Source organism: Pantherophis guttatus, chromosome 1 (genome assembly GCF_059756535.1).
Source record: "Pantherophis guttatus breed Tessera chromosome 1, ASM5975653v1, whole genome shotgun sequence".
NCBI lineage: Eukaryota > Metazoa > Chordata > Lepidosauria > Squamata > Colubridae > Pantherophis > Pantherophis guttatus.
In genome coordinates, this window is record NC_142063.1 from 307,076,918 (window position 1) to 307,098,135 (window position 21,218).

Consider the following 21,218-nt stretch of genomic DNA (forward strand, 5'->3'; position numbering starts at 1 on the left):
TGATGGGGCACCTTCTATGGTGGGGGCAACATCTGGTTTCATACAGTTCTTAAAATGCATTTAGAAAATACTACAACATTTGCAGACAATCCTACAAGCCATCAGGAAATCTACAAGGAATTTTCTAGCATTGTAGCAGCTGCAAAGGTGAATTTTAGTAATAGATTTTTACAGTTCTACAAGATGGGAGACAACCCTGTATTTTCTTACTTCTCCAGATAAAGCCAAATTTAAAGAACTTGATCATTCCTGTTTACACTGGTTAGATTTAGGAAATCTGGAAATAGAGCTTTCTTGAAATTCCAATAATTCAATCCGTAAAAATAAATTCTATGATCTGTGTAAAACACTTGAGAAGATAGAAGGGATGACAAAGGACAGCACAGTTAGTTCTGAAAATGAAATCCTTAAACTGTGGAATTCTCTGCCAAATAATTTTAAGTCAATGAAAGCACTTGGGAATGTTTTCCTTACTTTGTTTGGATCATCTTATGCTTATGAGCAGCTGTTTTCAGCCTTGAATTATATCAAATCTGACACCAGAAACAGATTAACAAATGACCTGATTGCTGTATGTGTTGCTTTCAAAGTTAACAATGTATGAGCCAAGATTAGACAAATTATCAGCATGCATACAACAGCAAAAATCACATTAATCAAAAGCATGCCAAATGCAAACTTTTACCTTTCAATAAAAAGTTGTTTGTATCATTGAAAGCTCTGTTTTTGTGGCTTTTTTTTTAAAGACAAAAGATGTTAAATCACATATGAGTTGTTTTTTCTAAACTAAAACCTCAGTATTCAGATCAAACTGCCATGCTGGCACTTTGTGATAAATAAGTGGGTTTTGGGTTGCAGTTTGGGCACTCAGTTTGGGCAAGGTTTGCCATCGCTGCTCTAGGTCAACTTTGTATATAGGCACGATTGCTATGATGGCATTCTTCTAGCTACACATGTAGAAATTTGTTCTGACAGATAGATGGGCGGTTTTTGTGCCCCAGCCAAGAAATAGTAAGGCAGTACCTTTGCAGTGTGGAACTTCTCCAGTCCAGCTGCCATTTGGCTGACATACTCGAGAATTGGAACCAACAAGCTGAAATCCAGGATCACAGGTAAAATGGACTTCATGATCCACCACATTCTTCGTGCCAAATTTTTTGCCATTCACTGGAGCTTCCAATCTAGGGCAGAACACTGCAAGAGTTTGGCAGAAGATAGAGATGGTTAGTAGGTCTCAGAAGGAATAAGACAAGCATCCAGAGCTGCTCCTAACCACATGAGATCTGTGTGTAAATGAGATTTAGTAATCTTAAAATGCAACTTTTCCTTTCTCACAAGTCATACCATGTCTTTCTTTTTTAAAAAAAAAATTATAAACTTTATTAAAACAGATATAAAACACATAAAACACATATGACAAAAACATAAAAATACATTATACAATAAACATTTATAAATAATCATTTGAAGCGTTTGTTTCGTAATGGTCTTTCAAGTAATACAGTTATACTTATTCCCTTAAATCTTAACGTAATAGTTTCTTATTGCCTTTTTTCCCTCTCCTCTCCTCTGCTCTCTAAGACTTCTGCTTTAACAATCTGTATATTATATATTTAGATTATACCTTCGCTTTCTGAGTTTCTCTCTGTAGGTTTATTCGCCCATAAGGAAGTAATTATATGCACACTTGTACTTCTATTCTATCTGACTTCTAGTTATATTTCTTCCTTAGTAGCCCTATGCCATTGATACCATTTATTCCAGACTTTATAAAATTCAGTGTCTTCTTTTTCCTTTAGCACTTTTGTCAGCCTGTCCATTTCGGCACATTGTGTGATTTTATCTATTATTTCTTCTTCCGTTGGGGTTTTTTCCAATTTCCAATTTTTGGCATATATTATCCTTGCTGCCGTTAAAATATGTATTAACAAGTATTTTATTTCTTTGGAGTAAAATTTTGTGAAAATTCCTAACAGAAAGGTTTCGGGTTTCTTATCTATTTGTAGTTTAGTGATTTGTTCTAGACATTTCTTAATATTGGACAAAATTTCTTTGCCACCGGGCATGTCCACCATAGGTGGTAAAATATTTCTGATATTCGTGGTCATCCAAGCCATGTCAATCCTGGACCAGGATTGGTGGGGGTGAGAATAGAAAGTAAATTGGTTCTGATCTTCATGAGTTTCCCTCCAAACATCTCTCAAATTTAGTTCCATGGCCATGTCGAAAAATTCTTTAGAAAGAGTCTCTTTTTTTCTCTTGTTCACCAATTAAGCAGATATCTTCATATTCCAGCTCAACTATTTTATTATGTATGCCCTTAAAAAATTCATGTTGATTTTGGTTCGGTGCATATATTACTACTAGCAGTATTTTCCTATTTTTCCAATATTAATTCAGTCATGATTGTTCTACCATCTTCGTCTGCATATATTAATTTTGACAGGATCCAATCTTTAACATAAACTGCCACTCTCCTATTCTTTTTTGAAGTCAAAGATGTATATAATTTCCCTAGTTTGGAATTTTCTAAGATTTTTTGGTGTCTTTTTTTTATATGTACTTCCTGGAGACAGGTCACATCCGCTCCTATTTTTGGTAGTTTTGTAAAAATTTGGGATCTTTTTTTTGGTGCATTCAAGCTGTTAATATTTACAGAAAAAAGTTTCAAGGCCTCTTTCATTGTCTACTGTAGCTGGGTTTTTTTATGTCTTGTTTCCATCCGCATTTTCGTCCTCGCACCTTCTCTCTCCTCTCTTTCTTTTTCTTGGCTTGTCCTTACTTCCTTCTCTTGTATTGCCTCTATTTGAGCTTCTTCTTGACTTCTGCTTTCTATTTCTTCTTTACTTTCTTGGTCATCTTCCTGATTGAAGTGTGAATCATAAAACTCTCTTGCTTTCTCTGGTGTATCTATTTTGTATTTTTTTATCTTCCAAGGTAGCCAGGATCCCTTCCGGTGTTAGCCATCTAAAGGCTAATTTGTGTCTATTCAACTGGTTTGTTAGGAACTGGTATTGTTGTCTCTGATTCCTAATTCTTCGGGGTATTTGTTTTAGAACTATAATTTCTTTGCCTTTATATGTCAACGTCCCTTCTCTGGATTTCATATATATCTCATCCCTAATTGATCTTTTTGAGAATTTAACGTGTACCTCTCTTGCCAGACGGTGCCTTCTTATGTAATTTGTATGGACACGATAGGTTTTGTCTATTTGTCCCTTTATTACCAGCTTATCTTTTTCTGTTATTTCTGCTATTATCTCTGCCATTTTTCCACCAAGGTCTTCATCTTTCTCTTCTGATATATTTTGAACCGCAGAAAATATGAAGCTTTTTCCATCTCGAGAATTGCTAAGGAGTCGGACAGTTCTTTATTTATTTGAGCAGTTTTCTGTTCCATTGCCTCTACTTTCATCTCTACTGAATCTATTTTAGCTTCTGCTTTCCTAATTCTTTGTTCATTTTCGGTTATTGATGGTTGTATATCTCCAATTCTATCATTCATATTTTTAATATCCCTCCTAACTTCTCCAATTTCATTTTTAATTTCTGTGTGGAGTGATCTCATTTCTTCCTGGTTCTCTGCCATCTTTTCTTGTGTTTTTAATAACGTTTCCTGTATCATCGAAAACATACTTTGCATAGCATTTAAAGTTATTTCCGTTTTTTCTTCCTCCTTTTCTTTTCCTACCATACTATCTAGTGTTTTTTGTTGTAGTGGTGATGCCGCCACTGTTGTAGTATTTACCACTGGTTTTTTCCCTGTTTTCGTTATAGTAGATGTTGTTGACATCTTTAATGCTCAAGAGAAGTTTTCCCAGGCTAACATATAATTCTTAAACGTTGATTTTCTATCCTCTGTTTCTTTAAATTCTTCAGCTAGGTTTACTTCTATTCTTGTAAACTATCACACTTTAATCACACTTTAATCCTGTAATGATTATTTACTAAACCAGCTTTACTAAATCAATAATTAATTAATATTCAATCAATTATCACCTCTTATTTTGCAATATCAATCAAAGAGTCTTAGTTATATTTCATTCTATCCCATTCCTCTTTTTCCAGATTCTATAAAATCACAATACACTCTATATTTAAAGCTTATAAATTAAGTAAATTAGAGTAAATTAATAAATTGTAAATTGTAAATTATACAGATTATAAATTGTAATGAGTATTTCTTCTATCACTTTAGAATTTCTGTTTACTTGCTATCTATAAAATATATACAATATATACAGTGTGCCCAAACTATTGGCAGATAGAGACTAAAGAAAAACTACCCCCCCTTTTTTAGTTGTACTTAGCATTTTTAGTCCAATCTCTTCAGTGGCTTAGATATGGCTAATCCTGCTTTCCGTTCAAATCCACGTTTCTCCCCTTCCGTCTTAGTCTTATCACTGCAGTCGTCAGTGGCACCAATAGGCAACTTAGCGTTCTTCAATTCACCTTAAATCTCAGAGTTCTGTTACTGATTTATTTGTCATCTTCTTTTGTATTTATTTCTCCACCACTTGACTGCTTTTCAGAGTCTTAGAGTCCCTCGTTTCAATACAGCTTAGTCACTCCACGAGGTTATACTTCCTCTCGCTGCTGCTCTGTCCTGGCTTATGTGCTCCTCTCGTAAATTGCCGCCACGGGTTGAATCGTCAGATCACGCCCCTTCTCCGCGTTCTCCTCCTCTTGCCACTTCTGAGGATTCTCCGCTCTGCTCTGCCACTCGAAACCGCTTTCCACTCTTGGCTTCACTCTAGACGGCCGCCATCGCTCCTGTCTGCCCAAGGGGCGGACTTCTTCTCCAATAGATTTGAGGAGTTTGTCTTGTTTCCCCTCCGACGCTAGCACTGCGTCCAGGGGCTTTAAGGCTTCCCCTCTTGTTTCCCAATCTCTACAGGATTGGAAAAGCTCATAAAGAGCTTCTATTAAAGAATATTTGGGTTCCAGAGATGGCAGCTGCCGTTTCCTCACCCCGCTTACGATGTCGTCACTGCCGGAAGTCCATACCATGTCTTTCTAATCTCAAATTCATTTACTGTAAATCGATTAATTTAGGGATGCTCAAATTGTCCATATCATTAAAACTTTGCATAATTCAATTATGAACATATTAAACTATGCGTTCCCCAGAAATATTCAATTCATGATTTCCAAACTTCATAGTTACCTGGAAATAATCCAATTATTTTATAAATTATAGATAATAAACCTAACATATTTGAACTGACTCTTTTGGGAAAGCTTGCATTTGTGTGATATAAAAATCTTCATAGTTTTTTTGGGGAAAAAGAACACTTTGTTTTTTTACAATTACACTAAGCCTGTTTCAGAGTATTTGTTTAGATGCTTCCCAATCTCTATATAATGCATGAGTTTACATGATATATCCAGCTCTTGACATAAACAATCACATTTTAGCCCAGTGTGTTGTGTGAACTCAGGGTCAAGTGATTTGTCTGTGGTGGTTCAGTATTTTGCATAACTTATATGCAAAATTTATAACATTGGGTTAATTCAATTAATATACCTTCTCCACCCTGAGTGCCCTTCCAATATGTTGCCTTCCTGAATGACTGTGCTGCCCAGGGAATATTGGAAATTGGTATCGCACATTACAAATCTATATAGATTGTCCTCATTGGACATTGAAGAAATCTGAAAAACATCATGGTCCAATTAACCAGGAATGTAACTAGTGTGTGTGGATAGAGACAGATGTTTTCTCAGATCTTGGAATATTTCTGCTGCTTTAAAGATCCCGTTGAAGGTTCAATGAGAAGTCCTATGCTCCCAACAATGGTCAAAGACTTCTGGCAACTATTGCTTGCCCTACACTGAATGATAAAATGGCTGGCTTAAAAAGGAATGGCTGGTGAATAGCTACTAACTCCTGTCAGCTACATTTGTTTGGAGGAACCATGTTGGTTAATTTTTTGGGTGACAACTATTTTAATTGTGGGACTGTACCACTGAATAGGTTCATTTTGCATGCTCTGTGAGAGGTTCCAGTAGTATGCTACTTGTCCAGGAATGGATTTGTGGATGAAGGGGGGGCATTTTTTCCCTTACTCAATATATAAGTTCAAAGAAATAGACACTGCAGCATTATCTCTGTTGTTTTCAGAAGAATGTGGCTTTGTGTAATCTCATATGACTGAGAAATGCCTTTGAAGAATGTTCTGAGACATGTGGACAGATCGATATTGTTTGAGGAAGCAAAATGATTTTCTCCTCCTATTACTACCTATCTGTATGGATGAGCAAAACTTGTAGTAAAGCAGGAGGGTAGTCTCACTTGTCAACAGTGAAGGGATTATAAATCTTGCTGTACCTCAAATTCTTTTTGATTAATTATTTAGATCTCTTGTTTCTTTTGTAATATGTTTCCATGCATGTGGAAATCTCACACTGAAGATTTTGAAGTGGTCATAATGCAGCACTGTCCAATCTGATGCCTTTCAGACAATTTTAACTATAGTTCCTAGCCAGCACAGCACAGCCAGAACTCTGAGTAGAGGACTGGGCACTGTCTTCTGCACTATTATTACAAAAAGGAAAAAGTTGTAATTATATCCCATACTAATCCAGAATTAATTTGCCTTGATTTATACAATCTGCTGAACCATAAACAAATCCCATTATATGATTTTCCACACCAACCTACACATTAGCTAACTATGTTTTTGTGTTTTGTGCGGCCAACCAAAGTGTGAGGTGGCTGCTTTTAGGAAATCATGAATCATGGATGTAGGATGCCAAAAAGGGTCCATCTTTATCCTATAATTTCATTTTGGTTAATGAGCTCAACCTGAACAAGGTCCCTGCCCCATCCTCTGAAGAAGCTCCATATTCTTTTTACCAGTTTGTGGGTCTGGGATAGCTTTAGTCACAGTGTTCTGCAGAGTTGTGAGTCGGTGTTTCATGATGCGTAGTCCCTCAACAAACCGTGTTTCCTGGCCTTTGAGAAACTGCTGCATTTGGCGGATGGTACCCAGGAGTTGCTGTTTTGTCATGCAGTTCTATGGAAAAGAAAGAAAAATCATAGAATGATGCATGTAAACATGTCACATTTACAAACCATAACATTCAATATATATATTGAAAATTATGTATTCTGTTTTTTCTAGTTTATTTATATCCTGCATTTCCTTAAAGAGAAAAAAGTACCCTGTTAATTTCTTGCAAGTAGAACAAGTTGCCCCATACCATTCTAGGAAAATCATAATTGAACAATTATATCAACCTGAAAAAGTAATATTGGGCAGTTTATTTTTATTTATTTTATCATATTTGTATACCGCCCTACTCCCGGAGGACTCAGGGCGGTGAACAGCCAAGATAAAAATACAAAAAACATACAAAAGTTAAAAGCTATTAAAAATAGATTAAATAATTTGGGCTCAAGAAACAAATTTAAAACATCCAATTTATATAAAACATTTAAAACCCAATTTTAAATTTTAAGTTCTTAATGAACACACACAAAAAAGTGTACTCACCAAAGTGTAAGATATTCATTGTGTCAGAAGAACATGCATAATGCTGCTGTCGACACAAATGTTTTATAATATTGCTTATCACTATTGTTTATTTATAATAGTTTGGCTCTACCTGATATTAGATTGTAATTTTATAAAAATAATTTTATTTAAAAAATTTAAGAACAAAGATAAAAACCACTAATATAAAATAAGCAAGAAAAAAAACAAATAAAAAACTTGCAAGTGCAAGAATGAAAGAAAAAATAATAGAAAAATACAGAAAGAAAAAGGATACAAAGAAGTAGCTTCCATTTTCTTCACAGCTGTTATAAATAGAATTATAAATTTATCTCTTTCTCTAAAGTTCCTGACTCTTCTTTCCATATTCTATCCTGTCTAATTTCAAAACCACAAATCATAAGAATTTTGTCTCTTTTATGCATAGTTCATAAGAAGTTTCCAGTCATCAATAAACATAGATATTGTCTCTAATTGAAGAAATTAATTTGAGCCTCTCAGCAACTTCCATCATCTGCACCAACCATTCCTCCATAGTAGGTCTTTCTATCTTTGTGCATCCAATAATTTGGCTGAGGTTATCATATACAAAAATAAAACTTCATTACTTTTTTCCCAATTATTTGCCTGAAGAGGAAGACTTGTGGTCTCGGTTGTAGAGCAATTTTTAAAATCCTCTAAATTAATATATATATTTGAATCCAACAATTCCTAGCTTGTTTACATGTCCACCAAGCATGATGAAATGTCCCTTCTTGTTGTTCATATTTCCAACATACATTTGAAGTGCATTTGTACATTGTACACCAGGGGTCCTCACACCCCGGGCTGTGGACTGGTCCCACTTCGTGGTCCATTATGAACTGGGCTATTCAAGCAAATGAAGCTTCATTTGCACATATGTGGAATCTAGGTAGCATGCAAAACCATGTTCCCCCAGTCCCCAGTGTCCAAATGGTTGGGGGGTCTCTGTCCTATGTAATTTCTCTAGGCTAGGGTTATATAACAGATTATAATTTACTCTATCTGAAACTGCCAAGAAACAATAGGATAGACAAGGTACAACTGTAATTTCTATATATAGCAAATGAAGTTTTGTTAGGTTTCCAATTGACTCATTAATATCCCAGACAGACAATAATAGATCCTTGGAACTATCTTGTCCTCATGTGTCTTGTCCTTTAGGCAGCCTGATTCAATCTGGTCAACACTCTCCAGCTGTGTTGAGATGAATCCCAGAATTTTCTGCCACAGAGCCAGTAAAATGCAAAATGAGAATTTTAGGAGTTGCAGTCTACAGCGGAGATCAGGCTGGAGAAGCTGCCAGTGTACTGGCTCCTGAAAAACAGAGTAGGACACCCAGAAACTGAACCTTTGATTGAACTTTCTGGATAGTTCAGGTCAAAATCAAAATCTACTGAATCCTGAGAGCCTCATAAAGAAACAGGAATGAGTATGAGTGAGCAGCCTTCTACTTTGAATGTCATAATGATCAGCAGGAGGCCTTTTTGAATGACACTTGAGAAAACTTGTCATCAATGGGTGGCCAGCCAATTAAATGCAAGGACATAAGGCTGAGATCCACTGAACAGCTACTATCACTGCACAACTTTGCAGTTCTGTCCTGGACCAAGATGTTCATTCTTGTGTACTTTGGCCTTGAGATATCTGCAGAGAAAGCAGCCAAGAAAGCCCTTTCATGTTAAGAGGCTGCATTGTTCTCAAAGCAATGATAACTATGGCATTGAAATGTTATCTCTGTACCTGATACTCCTAATTGCATCTTAACTGTAGTTCTACCCTTTCCATCTACAATAACAGTGTATAGATTTATTTTTCCATGTTTTAATCACTCAAACAAATATATTCATATGTGTACACAACTGCATCCAGGCATTCGTGAACTTGTGTAAAGTGATTTAGCAGCAAGAGACAGATAAAGATGCTATAAAAAGGATTTTTTGTGAATTAGTTTTACCATTACTCAAAGTCAGTGCTAATATTGGGAACTGGAGTCAGATGTTATATGTGACTTTTCTTTTTAAACATTGCAGAATTACATTTATGCCAGGCTTAGGAAATAGATAGTGAGGCTTTTTCCTGTCCAAGATACTTATTGTGTGTGGTATGCAGCAGATGCCAAGAAAGGCAAAAGTCGAGCTGTGTATCTTTTTGTGAAAGGATTATGTTTAACTTAAACTGTTCTGATACACTTAAATACAGTAAACTTTGTTACACTGAATTCGATTTTCTAGTCTAACAAGGGATTATAGATACATAATGAACAAATAATATACAAAAATTGCAATTTCTCTTGCAACTAGCTGCCTGATAATACCAATTCAACTGTGAAAGTAATCGTAAACCCAGCATGCCTGGAGCTACACACATTTTTCCTCTAGGCTAACATTCATTGAGCTAAGATATCTGTGATGGCAAAGCTACTTTTCCATATTTTCACCTAATAAAATAAAAATGATTGTATCAGTATTATTGATCAAATTTATAACTTGCTGTTTTAGATGCAAGTCTATCATTGCATCTTTTACCACTTTTGTTTTGTGCTTTTCTTAAAGGACCTCATTCTGAACTTAAAAATATCTTCATCATGATGAAAATATCTTCACCAATGATTTCGACAAGAAGAAGGGGAACTCATCAAATTTGCAGATAACATCAAGTTGGCATGAATAGCCGACACTCCAGAAGATAGGCTCAACATACAAAAGGCTCTTGACAGACTTGAACACTGGGACCTATCTAACAAAATGGAATTCAATGGTGAGAACTACATTTAGGCAAGAAGAACTAAATGCACAGGTATAGGATAGGTAGTACCTGGCTTAATAGTAATAACTATGAGAGGGGTCTTGGAGTGCTAGTAGATAATCACTTAAATATGAGCCAACAGTGTGATGCAGCTGCCAAACAAGCCAATGTAAGTCCCAAGCTGCATTAACAGAGGGATGGAATCAAGATCACATAAAGTGTTAGTACCACTTTATAATGCTTTGATAAGACCCCACTTGGAACACTGGATCCAAGTCGTGATATAAAAAAGTTGAGAAAGAGTGCAGAGAAGAGCAACAAAGATGATTAGGGGACCGGAGGCTCAAACATATGAAGAACAGTTGCAGAAATTGGGTATGTCTTCTTTAATGAAAAGCAGGACTAGGGATGACATGATAGAAGTTATCTGAGGGGCTGCCATAAAGAAGAGGGAGTCAAGCTATTCTCCAAAGCACCTGAAGGCAGAACAAGAAGCAATGGATGGAAACTAATCAAGGAGAGAACCAATCTAGAACTAAGGAGAAATTTCCTGACTGTGAACAATTAATCAGTGAAACAACTTGCCTCCAGAAGTTGTGGATGCTCCAACGCTGGAGATTTTTATGAAGAGATTGAACAACCATTTATCTGATGGAGCAGGGCACCTTGCTTGAGCAGGGGGTTGGACTAGAGGACCTCCAAGGTCCTTTCCAACTTTGTAATTCTGTTATTGGTCGGCTGGGACATTTTGGGAGTTGACATCCATACATCTTTAAGCTACCAAGGTTGAAAAACGCTGGGCTTGCCTGGAAGCATCCTGGCTCCCTTCCCGCTTGATCTGAAGTGAGGCTGTACTAAAAGGTAACCTAGCCAGTCACTTTTTACATTTGCCTAATTGCCTTTGCCAAAAAAATCAAACAAACTCCCCCCCCAAAACAAGCAAACAAACAAACAAACAAAAAGACTAAGGACAGGTAAAAGAGGAGACAGGTTCAAATTCTTTAAAAGAAAAAAACCCTCTCGCAGTTCCATGCATTCACTGCAGAAAACAAGCTATGGCATTACGTTATATATACCCCTAGTAGGAAACAAGGGACGCGTGGCAGAGAAGAGCCCCTGCCTTGGCACAGCCCCTTACCTGGGAAGCCTGCAACTCTTGCCCGGCCGCTAGGCACAAGACGAGGACCAGGCTGCAGAGACTGTATCGCCGTGCAGAAATCATGGCTGTGCGCTGCTACTGTTGCGGTGGCCGGGGCAGCAAAGTGGAGTAAGTGTGAGCGAGTCCTTCTCCGCACGCCACGAACTGCCGCTCGCCCAGCCAGGAGATGAGAGCAGCTGGAGCGGCAGCTAAGGCGCGCGGCAGCTTTCCCCAGCGAGCGAGAAATGCCTCGCTCCTCGGGTTCCGCTGCTCCTCCTTGGCTGCAGAACGGGTCCCTCGGGGGAGGGGGAGCTGCTCCCGCTCCCCCACCTCCTTTTAAGTTCATACCTGCGATCGCTGCCTCTCGAAGGGGCTGGCTGGCTTGCTGGAAGTGCTGCTCTCCTCTCCAACAGCATCTCCAGGCCAGGGCGAGCGCAACCTGCTGCTCAGCAGTTTGGGACGATAGTATTACTTAAAAGAGTTTTTGGCATGTCCTCTCCTGCCCAAGGAGTCGCTGGAATAATTTATTGGGGGGGGGGGGAACCAGGAGACGGGATGGGCAAAGAGTGGGGGTGTCTTTGACCGTTTCCATGTCTTTCTTTCTGGTTTCATCCAAGAGCTGTTTGCATCTTCTCCTGGGATGTTTTTTTCCCCCCTTCTCCAGACGATTGTATAAAATAGCCCCTCATGACCGCTTTACTGGCATCTCAAACCGTCATTAAATTTGTCCCTTTACACAGGTTGTGATCCTAATATTCATTTAATTTCTACATGATTCTAAATAATGAACTCAGTAATAACAAACAGCCTGGCAAAATAGTTTGCTACTGTGCAATTGTGGGACTTTCGTTATTTCAACAGAATGGCTCAAAGGGAAAGTTGCTGATTCTTTTTCTTTTTTTTTAAGCAAAGCAAAACTGGAAACAACTCTATGCAAGCATGCTTAAATGGTTGGTGATTTTTATTTAAGAGGAGTAGAATCCTTTCCAATCCCAAATCTACCTCTTTTGCAGAACCTATTTGCTCTAGAAGATGCTATAAAAGGGTTTGAGATTTGCCCATTAATTTATTTATTTTTAATTTCTGTGTCTCAGCCTTATTTATTTCAAAAAGACGTGGAAGGATAAAATAAGGACACATGAGAGACAGACATTCAGGCATGCAATGGCTTGGGAGACTGGAATGGGAGCGGACATCTGAAAACTAGGGCCCTTCTAATTCAACACTTTGAATTGTATGTAGATGTGGACCAGTAATTGGTAAAACTATAAAAGGAAAGTTCCATATGGTGAGGAATTGGCTCTAAGAAGCTGAGAATGTACTACTGTAGAAGACAACTGAAGAAAAAAATAGATCCAAATGCACTTTGTGCAGAATGCAGTAAAGCAGTGCAGGCTATCAAGGGAAAAGGTGACAACTTCTGTTTGGCTTTCATGCCCCTTGATAAAAATAATAAATAGATAAAAATAATAAACTGTTCAGATTGATATTCAATCCTGAGCATTTTATTGCTGTAGTCTACAAGGTGGAATGTTTTTGCAGACTAGAAGATATCCCACCACCCCAAAAAAGTTCTTCCTGTGATTATCATAAAACATTTATTTTTTATTCCCCCCCAAAAAACCCCTAGGGATAATTTAATATCAAAATCAAAACATTTTGCTGTGTTGATGATTTGCTTCTGTTAAATAATAGCATTTCCCCAAAAGCAGATTCTAAATTTCAGATTAGGTCCAGTACTCTCTTATGCAATACAAGCAGTAGTAATTTATCCTTAACTCTAGCACCATCTACTGTGTAATTACTTTATCCCATGAAAACAGTAAGAAGAGAAACTATACATAGTCACAGTGTTCCATTTTTCTCTTTGCAGACTATGGAAAAAGTGTATCTCTGCCTGTTATTTCACAACCTATTTATTTTACAAATAAAACCCAACCCATATTATTTATTTTAATAACTTAAAAGTATGGTAATACAAACTAAATTTAGAAAAAGAGAATGGTACAAAAGAATAAAAAATTCAGGAAAAAAATACAAGAAAAAGAAAATTATATTAAGAAATTATTTTCTTTCTTTTCTTTTTATTGTAACATGACATTACAAGACATACAACATTTGTGTATATACTCTTAACAGCTATTTCATGATTCTCTTCTAATATTCACATTCTCCCCCTTTTCCCGTTATATTATTCCAGTTTCTTCTTGTCCCCTTCTCTTTTAATTAGTGCATTTCTTAACATTCATATTGATTTTATACTTTCTATACATTGACATATTCATTCTTTCCATTTTTAAATTTCACCCCTATTTTTCTTCTCCTTTATTCCTATTCTCTAGCCATTTATACCATTTGTGCCAGAATATATAATATTCTGTATCCTCCTTTTCTTTAAACTCTTTTGTTAATTTATCCATCTCGGCACATTCTAGGATTTTTTTTATCAACTCTTCTTCTGTTGGTATATTTAGTTTTTTCTAATTTTGTGCGTATACTATACGGGCAGCTGTTATAATATGTAAAATCAAATATAAGTAACTGACAGTGTTGGTCTTCACTAGATCCTCATTGTTGCCTTGTATGGTGGAAGTGCTTGGGCTGCTCTCTACTGAGTTGTCTTCCTGTTGAGGCACAAGCCAAATTGGCTAAAACAGTTGTTCTATGTCTGCACATATTGCAAGGTCCAGGGGATGCAGGTTGTGGTACTTTTGTGATAGCATTCATGATGAGAATGAACAGCAATGGTGATAATGTTGAGCCTTGATGAACCCCAACTTTTACAGGAAAGCTGTCAGAAAGGCTGGTAGAGCATTTCACATGACTTTATTTTAACCTTTACAATTTTTAGTTTAATTTTAACTGAGAAGATAAAAAGGCTCTGTTCTTGGTGTTAAGAATACAGGTAGTTCCATTCCAGGATGGTGCAAAATACTGAATTTTCTGCTAGAAGGGTATTTAGGAAAAAATCCAAACTAGGACAGTGTTTCTCAACCTTGGTAGCTTGAAGATGGGTGGACTTCAACTCCCAGAATCCCCCAGCCAGCAGCTTGAAGTCCACCCATCTTCAAGCTACCAAGGTTGAGAAACACTGGAATAGGATGTGAGCTCAGAAATATTTTTATAGTAAAATATGTTTCTTGCCTTTTCCAAGTAGCAGGAACAGACGGTCAAACTATATACCATACTTTTTAAAAATTTGCATTGTGTAGAGATTTGTGGCAGCACCAATAAAGCAGATTTAATCCTCCCTCCGAACTGTTCTTTCAGTCTCTCCACCCCACCCACAATCAGAAAGCTCCTTTTTCTCAAATGACATCTAAGCCTTCTTTGCTATGGGGTGCAACAGAAGGCAGACTTGGCAGTTCTGGGAGGGGTTTTCGGGAGAAAATTGTGTGTGTGGTGTATGTATTGTGTAAGGTGCTGACAAAAGAGAAAGGGCATTTTTTCAATGAAGAAAACGATCAGAAATTGTGTGTATGTATCATGTGTGTGTGTATAGGTCAGTATCTATCAATATTTACTGTAACATAGAAGTTGTGAAGGAGCCAGAAGATAATCTATTGACAAACCATCCATTAAGAGCCTCGGTGGTGCAGCGGACTAAAGTGCTGTTAAGTGCTAGCACTTAGCTGCCAGCTGCCTGCAATTAGTGCAAGTTCGAATCTCACCAGGCTCAAGGTTGACTCAGCCTTCCATCCTTTCGAGGTAGGTAAATTGAGGACCCAGATTGTGGGGGCAATAAGTCAATTTTGTATAGAACAACACTGCCTGGGGGGGGGGGCAGAAAGCCCTAATAAGCAGGTATATTCAAAAAAGTATGCAGCTATTGCTATAATGCATTGTAAGCCGCCCTGAGTCTACGAAGAAGGGCGGTATATAAATTGGACTAATAAATAAATAAATAAATAAATGAAAGAACCTGTTACAGGAAAGAGACCAAAAATATTAAAATTGTGTTCCAAATAAATAAAACAGACCATTACCACATTTGTTTATTAAAATATAATTTCTATAAAGATACAAATGTTTCTTCTAAAGTTATCTTCTATACAAAGATTGGAGAGGATGCTACACAGGAATGGCTTTCCGTGATGAGAACGTCCAATGGTCATCCAGAGCACTTCTAGCTCAGAAGGGTCTCTGAACTGCAGTTCATTAGAGAAGGCTAGTTTTTCTTCACAGCAGAATTTCAGACTCCTCCAAAGAGTCATCTGCAAAGAGCAGTTCATTAGCCAATGCACTTCCTACAGGGAGTGTGCTGGCTTGAGACCATTGCCTCCCATTCTGCAAGCGAATGGGCTGAAGCAATGACACATTTTCCTCCTCTGTTCTTATCAGACTGGCCCGGTGCTCTTCATTGACTCCATTTAAAATGTATCTATCCCGCGTTCCACTGCTTTCGTGGATATCCACAGTGACTACTGTAGGCTCCGGTCTCTGGGAACAAGCTTGTATTATTTCATTTGGATCAAGGACTGTGTCTATTTGGGGAAACTCATCATCTTCCATGAGATCTTTTGCATCCTCTTCCTGCAAGTTTGTGTTAATATAAATTACACTGCTTGGTTCACTCAGAGCAGGTAAGCTTTCCAATATTTTCTCCAGGTGAAGCTTAAGTTCTGAGAAGGTCGGTCGATCCACAGGATCTGCCCTCCAACAGGAATACATGATTTCATACCTGAAATGATGAGAAATATGCCATGAAGAAGGAAGCTGGATAATTATTAAAGGAAGAGAAAGGCAGACACTCATTTGTGAATGTCAAATAAAAAATTGGGTTGATTCTGTGTTAGGGTACCTGGAATGTTAGCAATAGAAAGGTGACAAAGTTAATCCTTTGAGGACCAGTAAACTACCTTTGTGAGTAATGTATTGCAATTGAATGGATAACATATTTTTGTTTTAATCCATTTCAAATTGAACATGTCAATAGTGACAAACCTGGCTTATTTTGAATCATAGTTTCTTTGCCTAATTCTAAAAATATTAAATCAGTTCAGCATATCACAATGAGTTATATGTAAGACTGCCTTTAAAAATAATTTGTAAACTGTAAATATGGTTAACCCAAAATACAGCAGCTAGAAACCCATAAGGGGTGGGCACAACTGCTTTATTATGTATATTAGCTGTCAGTTTTTAGGCCCAATTGAAAACTGATATTCAAATGATTTGGGCATCTCTTCCCATATCAGCCTGTTAACCTTACAGTCATAAACCAGATATTATTCCCGAATGAGACGAAGTAGGCAACTATGGGAGGAAGAGTTTGACATTCCATTTGTTGAATGCTGTCGTTAGAAAGGCTGGCCTGAGAACATATATTATCTTGGTAATCTATTTCTTTATTTATTAAATTTATTTCCCACCCATCACACCACAGGCAATTCTATAATACCAGAGCAATGAAGGATTTTGGTTTGTCTTCAACCATATTTTGTGCTTTTAGATCTTCACCCTGATTTGTTTTTGCTGTGGATTTTTACAATTAGTGCCCTGAACTTGGTGGATGTGCAACACCAGATTTGTTTAAAGTATGTTGCAAAAAAAAATAAAAATGCTACAGAGTCTCTAGTCAGGAATCTTGCAAGGAGACCAGCTTCTCAAAACTTTCCTTTAACATAGTGGCTGCAATTTTTAGTTGTTTTATTTTATCATGGAGCAATTGTCCATAGTCTACAGATATTGTCAAAAATTATTTATTATTATTTATTATTTATTGAATTTATATTGCCGCCTATTTGCCCATGGCGACTCAAACTGACTTACAAAATATAAAACCACATTTAAAATCAGTAAAACTAATAAAACTAATTTTAAAAAATCAAATAAATTAACGTAATAAAATCAAACAAAATTTCTACAGGGGAATGCCTCCCTCTGGGCCCAGCCAGGTCTCAGTTATACAAGCCAGATCAGCCTTCTCTTTGAGGATCAAATCGGCAATAAGGCTACCCTTATTGAAGGCTGATCTGACATTTAAAAGCAGCATCCTAAGACCAGGGCCACCACAGATCTGCTGACCAGGTAAATGAGGTGAGTGCAAGGGGGCAGAACACGAGACCGGTACTAAACACCGAGGTTGCGTTTTCCATGCCAGGGCCCCCCTTGCCTCCAATATCTCCTGTTACTCAACACTACTGAAATAGGTCCTCTGCCTTCCCTGAGAATCGTTCCATCCCCCATCTCCAACACTCTTCCTTAAAAAGGGGAAAACCTACTCCCACTGACAGTCGGGGGCAAGGTGAGCCTTATAGGCACTATAGCATTTGCTCTTAGCGCCCTCAAACTCACACCACCCCTTCCTCATTGCACAGAGGAATCACATCCAGCACCCCCTTATCCCACAACACGCTCAGAATGCATCCACTCAATGCACAAACGGCACCCTGCCAGGTCGCTCTCACCCACCAAGCAGGGAGCCTCTCCTCCCCCCTAGCTCTCACCAGAGGGAGAGGGACCAACACGCTTGCCTCTCACTCAACTTTCCCTTCCAGCCCCAGGATTTCCCAAGCAGCCCAGTTACAGAACGTTCAGAGGATTGCAGATGCAAGATTGCAGAAGGTAGTCCAAAAAGAAGCCAAAAGGCCTGCTATGCTGCACTGGAAATTTAGCAACTGCGTACTCCTACAATGTCTGATGAAGTTCACAGTTCCAAGTTCCCACTCGCCAGTTAACCTCAGGAAATCCCAATAACAGCCTGCGTTATTAACCACATGAGTAGGCCCAGCTGCCGACAAAGGCCAGTGAAGCTTGTCTCTTCAGTCAGCTCTGCCTTCATCAGATGACCCACACCACCAGTCAGAGCTTCAGCTGCTCTTGGGTTTAGCAACAGCCAGGGGAATCTAGGGGGAGACCAGGGAAGCCTCACAATCGTATATCAGCCACCTCCTTTGTTCCATCTCTCCATCTCACCTTCTAACTGCCCCTTCCAGCTCTCAGCCTTTTCTGTTTCTTCACCTCTCTGTTTCTTCCACAAATTTCAGCCTCTCAATTATCTTATCAAGCTTGTCTCCCTCTTGTCTTTCGCTCTACACACTCCTCCATGTCCACATACCACTCTCTACATTCCAAAAGTGTCTCCACACAACACTTCGGAGCACCATCTACAGGCACATGCAGCCGCTGTCGCCATCTCTTTTTTAAAAAGCCTAAAAAATAGTGTATTAAAGCAAAGAAAAACCATCTCCAGATTACCAAACTGTAAATATAACTACTGCCATAAGCAAGCCATGTATTCAATCGCTACAATTCTGCTTCATTATTGTCACAATTACAAAATACTTACAAATCATCTAAACAGCCCTCTGGCTGCTTTAGTCTATGCCCATGAAGTAGGTAGTCATAGATTTCGTGGTTTTGCACTCCTGGGTATGGAGTCATTCCTCGAGTTGCTATCTCCCACATTGTAACACCAAACGCCCACTACAGGAAAAGAAAATGGAGGAGTAACTTATTTAAACAGCATTTTAAAAGAACTTAATTTACTGATACCCATAATTGTCTATGGATGCTTTTTGGATCCCACCAAACATATTGAGATTGTTTTTTGCCCATTAAAAAGAACTATGCTGCCTTTTCTGATGCATTGTTGAAAATCATATTGGTGATATTGTATTCCCAGTAACTTCACCTGATTGCAAATTACATTTTTTTATTACATAAAAAGAACAAATAGTAAATATTTAAACTGACCAAGATAGTTAATTTCCAGTTCTAATGTTTTAGGATTGTAATTTTAGCTAATAATTCTTTGACAAAAAGTACACTTTAATAGTATTGTATTAATGTTAATATGCAGAAACATACCAATTTAATTTCTGGATCTGAGACAAAGTTTTTCAGTTAATGAGGCTTGGAAATCGAGAACCACTGCTAGTTGGAACTGGCTGTACTTTGTTTAAAAAAATTAAACAATTTTTAAAAAATTACATTTAATTTCTTCCTACAGATATTAGACTATGTTTACCACATTTTAAAGGAGTCAATAGGAGTAATTTTGTATGTGGCAGGCTTGCTCTTTAACCTAACTTTGCTGGTAACTTGCATCTAAAAAAGCATCACAGAAAAGGACAATTAATGGCTCTAGAACTTGTCTGACACATTAATAAATATTATCTCACTCAGTAGAGGGAGCTGCACCCCTAGCTTTATTTGACAAATAAGCTTAAGGATAGGATGCCCAATTTTTCTGTACTGTAATTATGTCTTGTATTAACAGCTTGATACACTGATACTGTATTACCAAACAATTACTTTTATGACTATGCTTCAGTGCATCTTTTTTTAAAGGCACACTAGTATTAATTATTCAAAAATAAACTAGTTTGAGCTTTTTTAACTAATCCTTGTTAGAAAACTGAAGGAAGATTCAGAACAACAAATAAAATATTTTGTAAAATCTGAAGAAAGTGACGTACATTAGGGCATAGTTGTCTACAGAAATAATTTTGAATAATTATGTGTTATTAAAATGAACAGGTCAAATATAAATATTTTAGGAATAAGCCTTTTATTCTCGTACCAGCTGACTCGGTATAAATACTGCTGTATGAAAAACAGGGGCACAATTATATAGTATGTTTCCTATATTATAATAAGAATTCTGTCAATCCAAATTAACAATTTTTCCTCCTGGAGCCAGACTTTTAAATTGGAACACCATCTCATTTACTTACCACATCACTTTTTGTTGTGTAGACTCGATCTGCAAGACTTTCTATAGCAATCCATTTAACAGGCATCTTTGCAATACGCCCTTGCCGGTAATAATCTCCACTATAAATTTTCTTGGATAAACCAAAGTCTGCTACACACACTGTCATGTCATCCCGCAACCTGTCCATTAATGTATGACAGTTAATATTGTAGGATATAAGGGAATTCAAAAATAAAATAGTAATAAAGGGAATAGTAATAATTGAATAGAAACTTGTTATTCTATTATACAATATATGTTATGCTGCTACAAAAGTACTTTCCATTTAAGCATTTATTTGTTAAGCATTTACAATACATGTACCTCTGTAAAAACATATGTATGAAATCAATTGTATCCTTCCTGCATTAAGACTGAATTTTACAATGTAAGTTAGATTATATGCTTTGTGGAACTCTTCTCCCATGTCTGTGATGCATATGCTTGGAGAAGGACATGTGGACATTATTCTGTTCTTTGGCATAGGAGAGAGGCCTGCTGAGGGTGCACAGACACATTCCTTAAAATTGAGAGATGCTATATAGATGTGTAATGGACAGGTACGGAGAGGTACGGGAGGTGCTGAAGAGAAAGTAATCTGAGAAAACAAAGAGAGAGATAATGTATTCCTTTGAGGCATCTTGGATTAGCTGAAACCCTGGAGGGCCTGTCCAATAAGTCCAAAGGAGGAGGGAAATGGGCCATTGGGATAGGGAACTATAAAATGTAATGCTTTTGAAATTTTAGGTGTGGCTTTCTGGCTAAAACTCCTCTGTTGAAATCTGCTGGGATATACCCACCCTATTTTGCAAAATAGTTTTTATTATTTTCTTTTAATAAAGTCTCTGTTTTCATCGACTCATGCTTGTTGGTTGAATTCATTTCCAACAATATGAATTCAAATTACAAGAAAGAGGCTCCTCAAAGATGTAGCATTACTTCATACGTGTGTATACTTTGGGAAAGAGATGATATGAATCAAAATGACTTTCCTACATAGTCTCTCTCTGGAGAAGAACTAAGTGGTCAATATTGACTTGATGGCACACAATCAATCGAGATTCCAGTCCCTCCAAAATAAATCCAAATTAAAGCTGTTTCTGATTCTGAC

The 21,218-nt window shown here is 37.4% G+C and overlaps 2 protein-coding genes across 4 annotated transcripts in view; both read right to left on the reverse strand.

Annotated features, from left to right (window-relative positions):
• FBLN7 (fibulin 7) overlaps positions 1–11,873 on the reverse strand; it is a 35,600-nt gene extending 23,727 nt beyond the window's left edge. Inside the window, exons 1-3 of one of the 2 annotated variants that reach the window (XM_034427545.3) lie at positions 11,407–11,873; positions 6,860–7,019; positions 1,024–1,194 (exon numbers count right to left, since the gene is read on the reverse strand). In XM_034427545.3, coding sequence (XP_034283436.1) covers positions 1,024–1,194; positions 6,860–7,019; positions 11,407–11,490 — 415 coding nt within the window. In that variant the 5' untranslated portion in view covers positions 11,491–11,873. The remainder of the gene's footprint in view (positions 1–1,023; positions 1,195–6,859; positions 7,020–11,406) is intronic. The other variant, XM_034427547.3, reaches the window with a different exon arrangement.
• Positions 11,874–15,388: 3,515 nt separating this feature from the next.
• The window catches only part of MERTK (MER proto-oncogene, tyrosine kinase), a 67,192-nt gene continuing 61,362 nt past the window's right edge, over positions 15,389–21,218 (reverse strand). For both annotated transcript variants that reach the window (XM_034427544.3, XM_087883255.1), the window contains exons 17-19: positions 20,088–20,247; positions 18,698–18,834; positions 15,389–16,087 (exon numbers count right to left, since the gene is read on the reverse strand). In XM_034427544.3, coding sequence (XP_034283435.2) covers positions 15,586–16,087; positions 18,698–18,834; positions 20,088–20,247 — 799 coding nt within the window. In that variant the 3' untranslated portion in view covers positions 15,389–15,585. The remainder of the gene's footprint in view (positions 16,088–18,697; positions 18,835–20,087; positions 20,248–21,218) is intronic.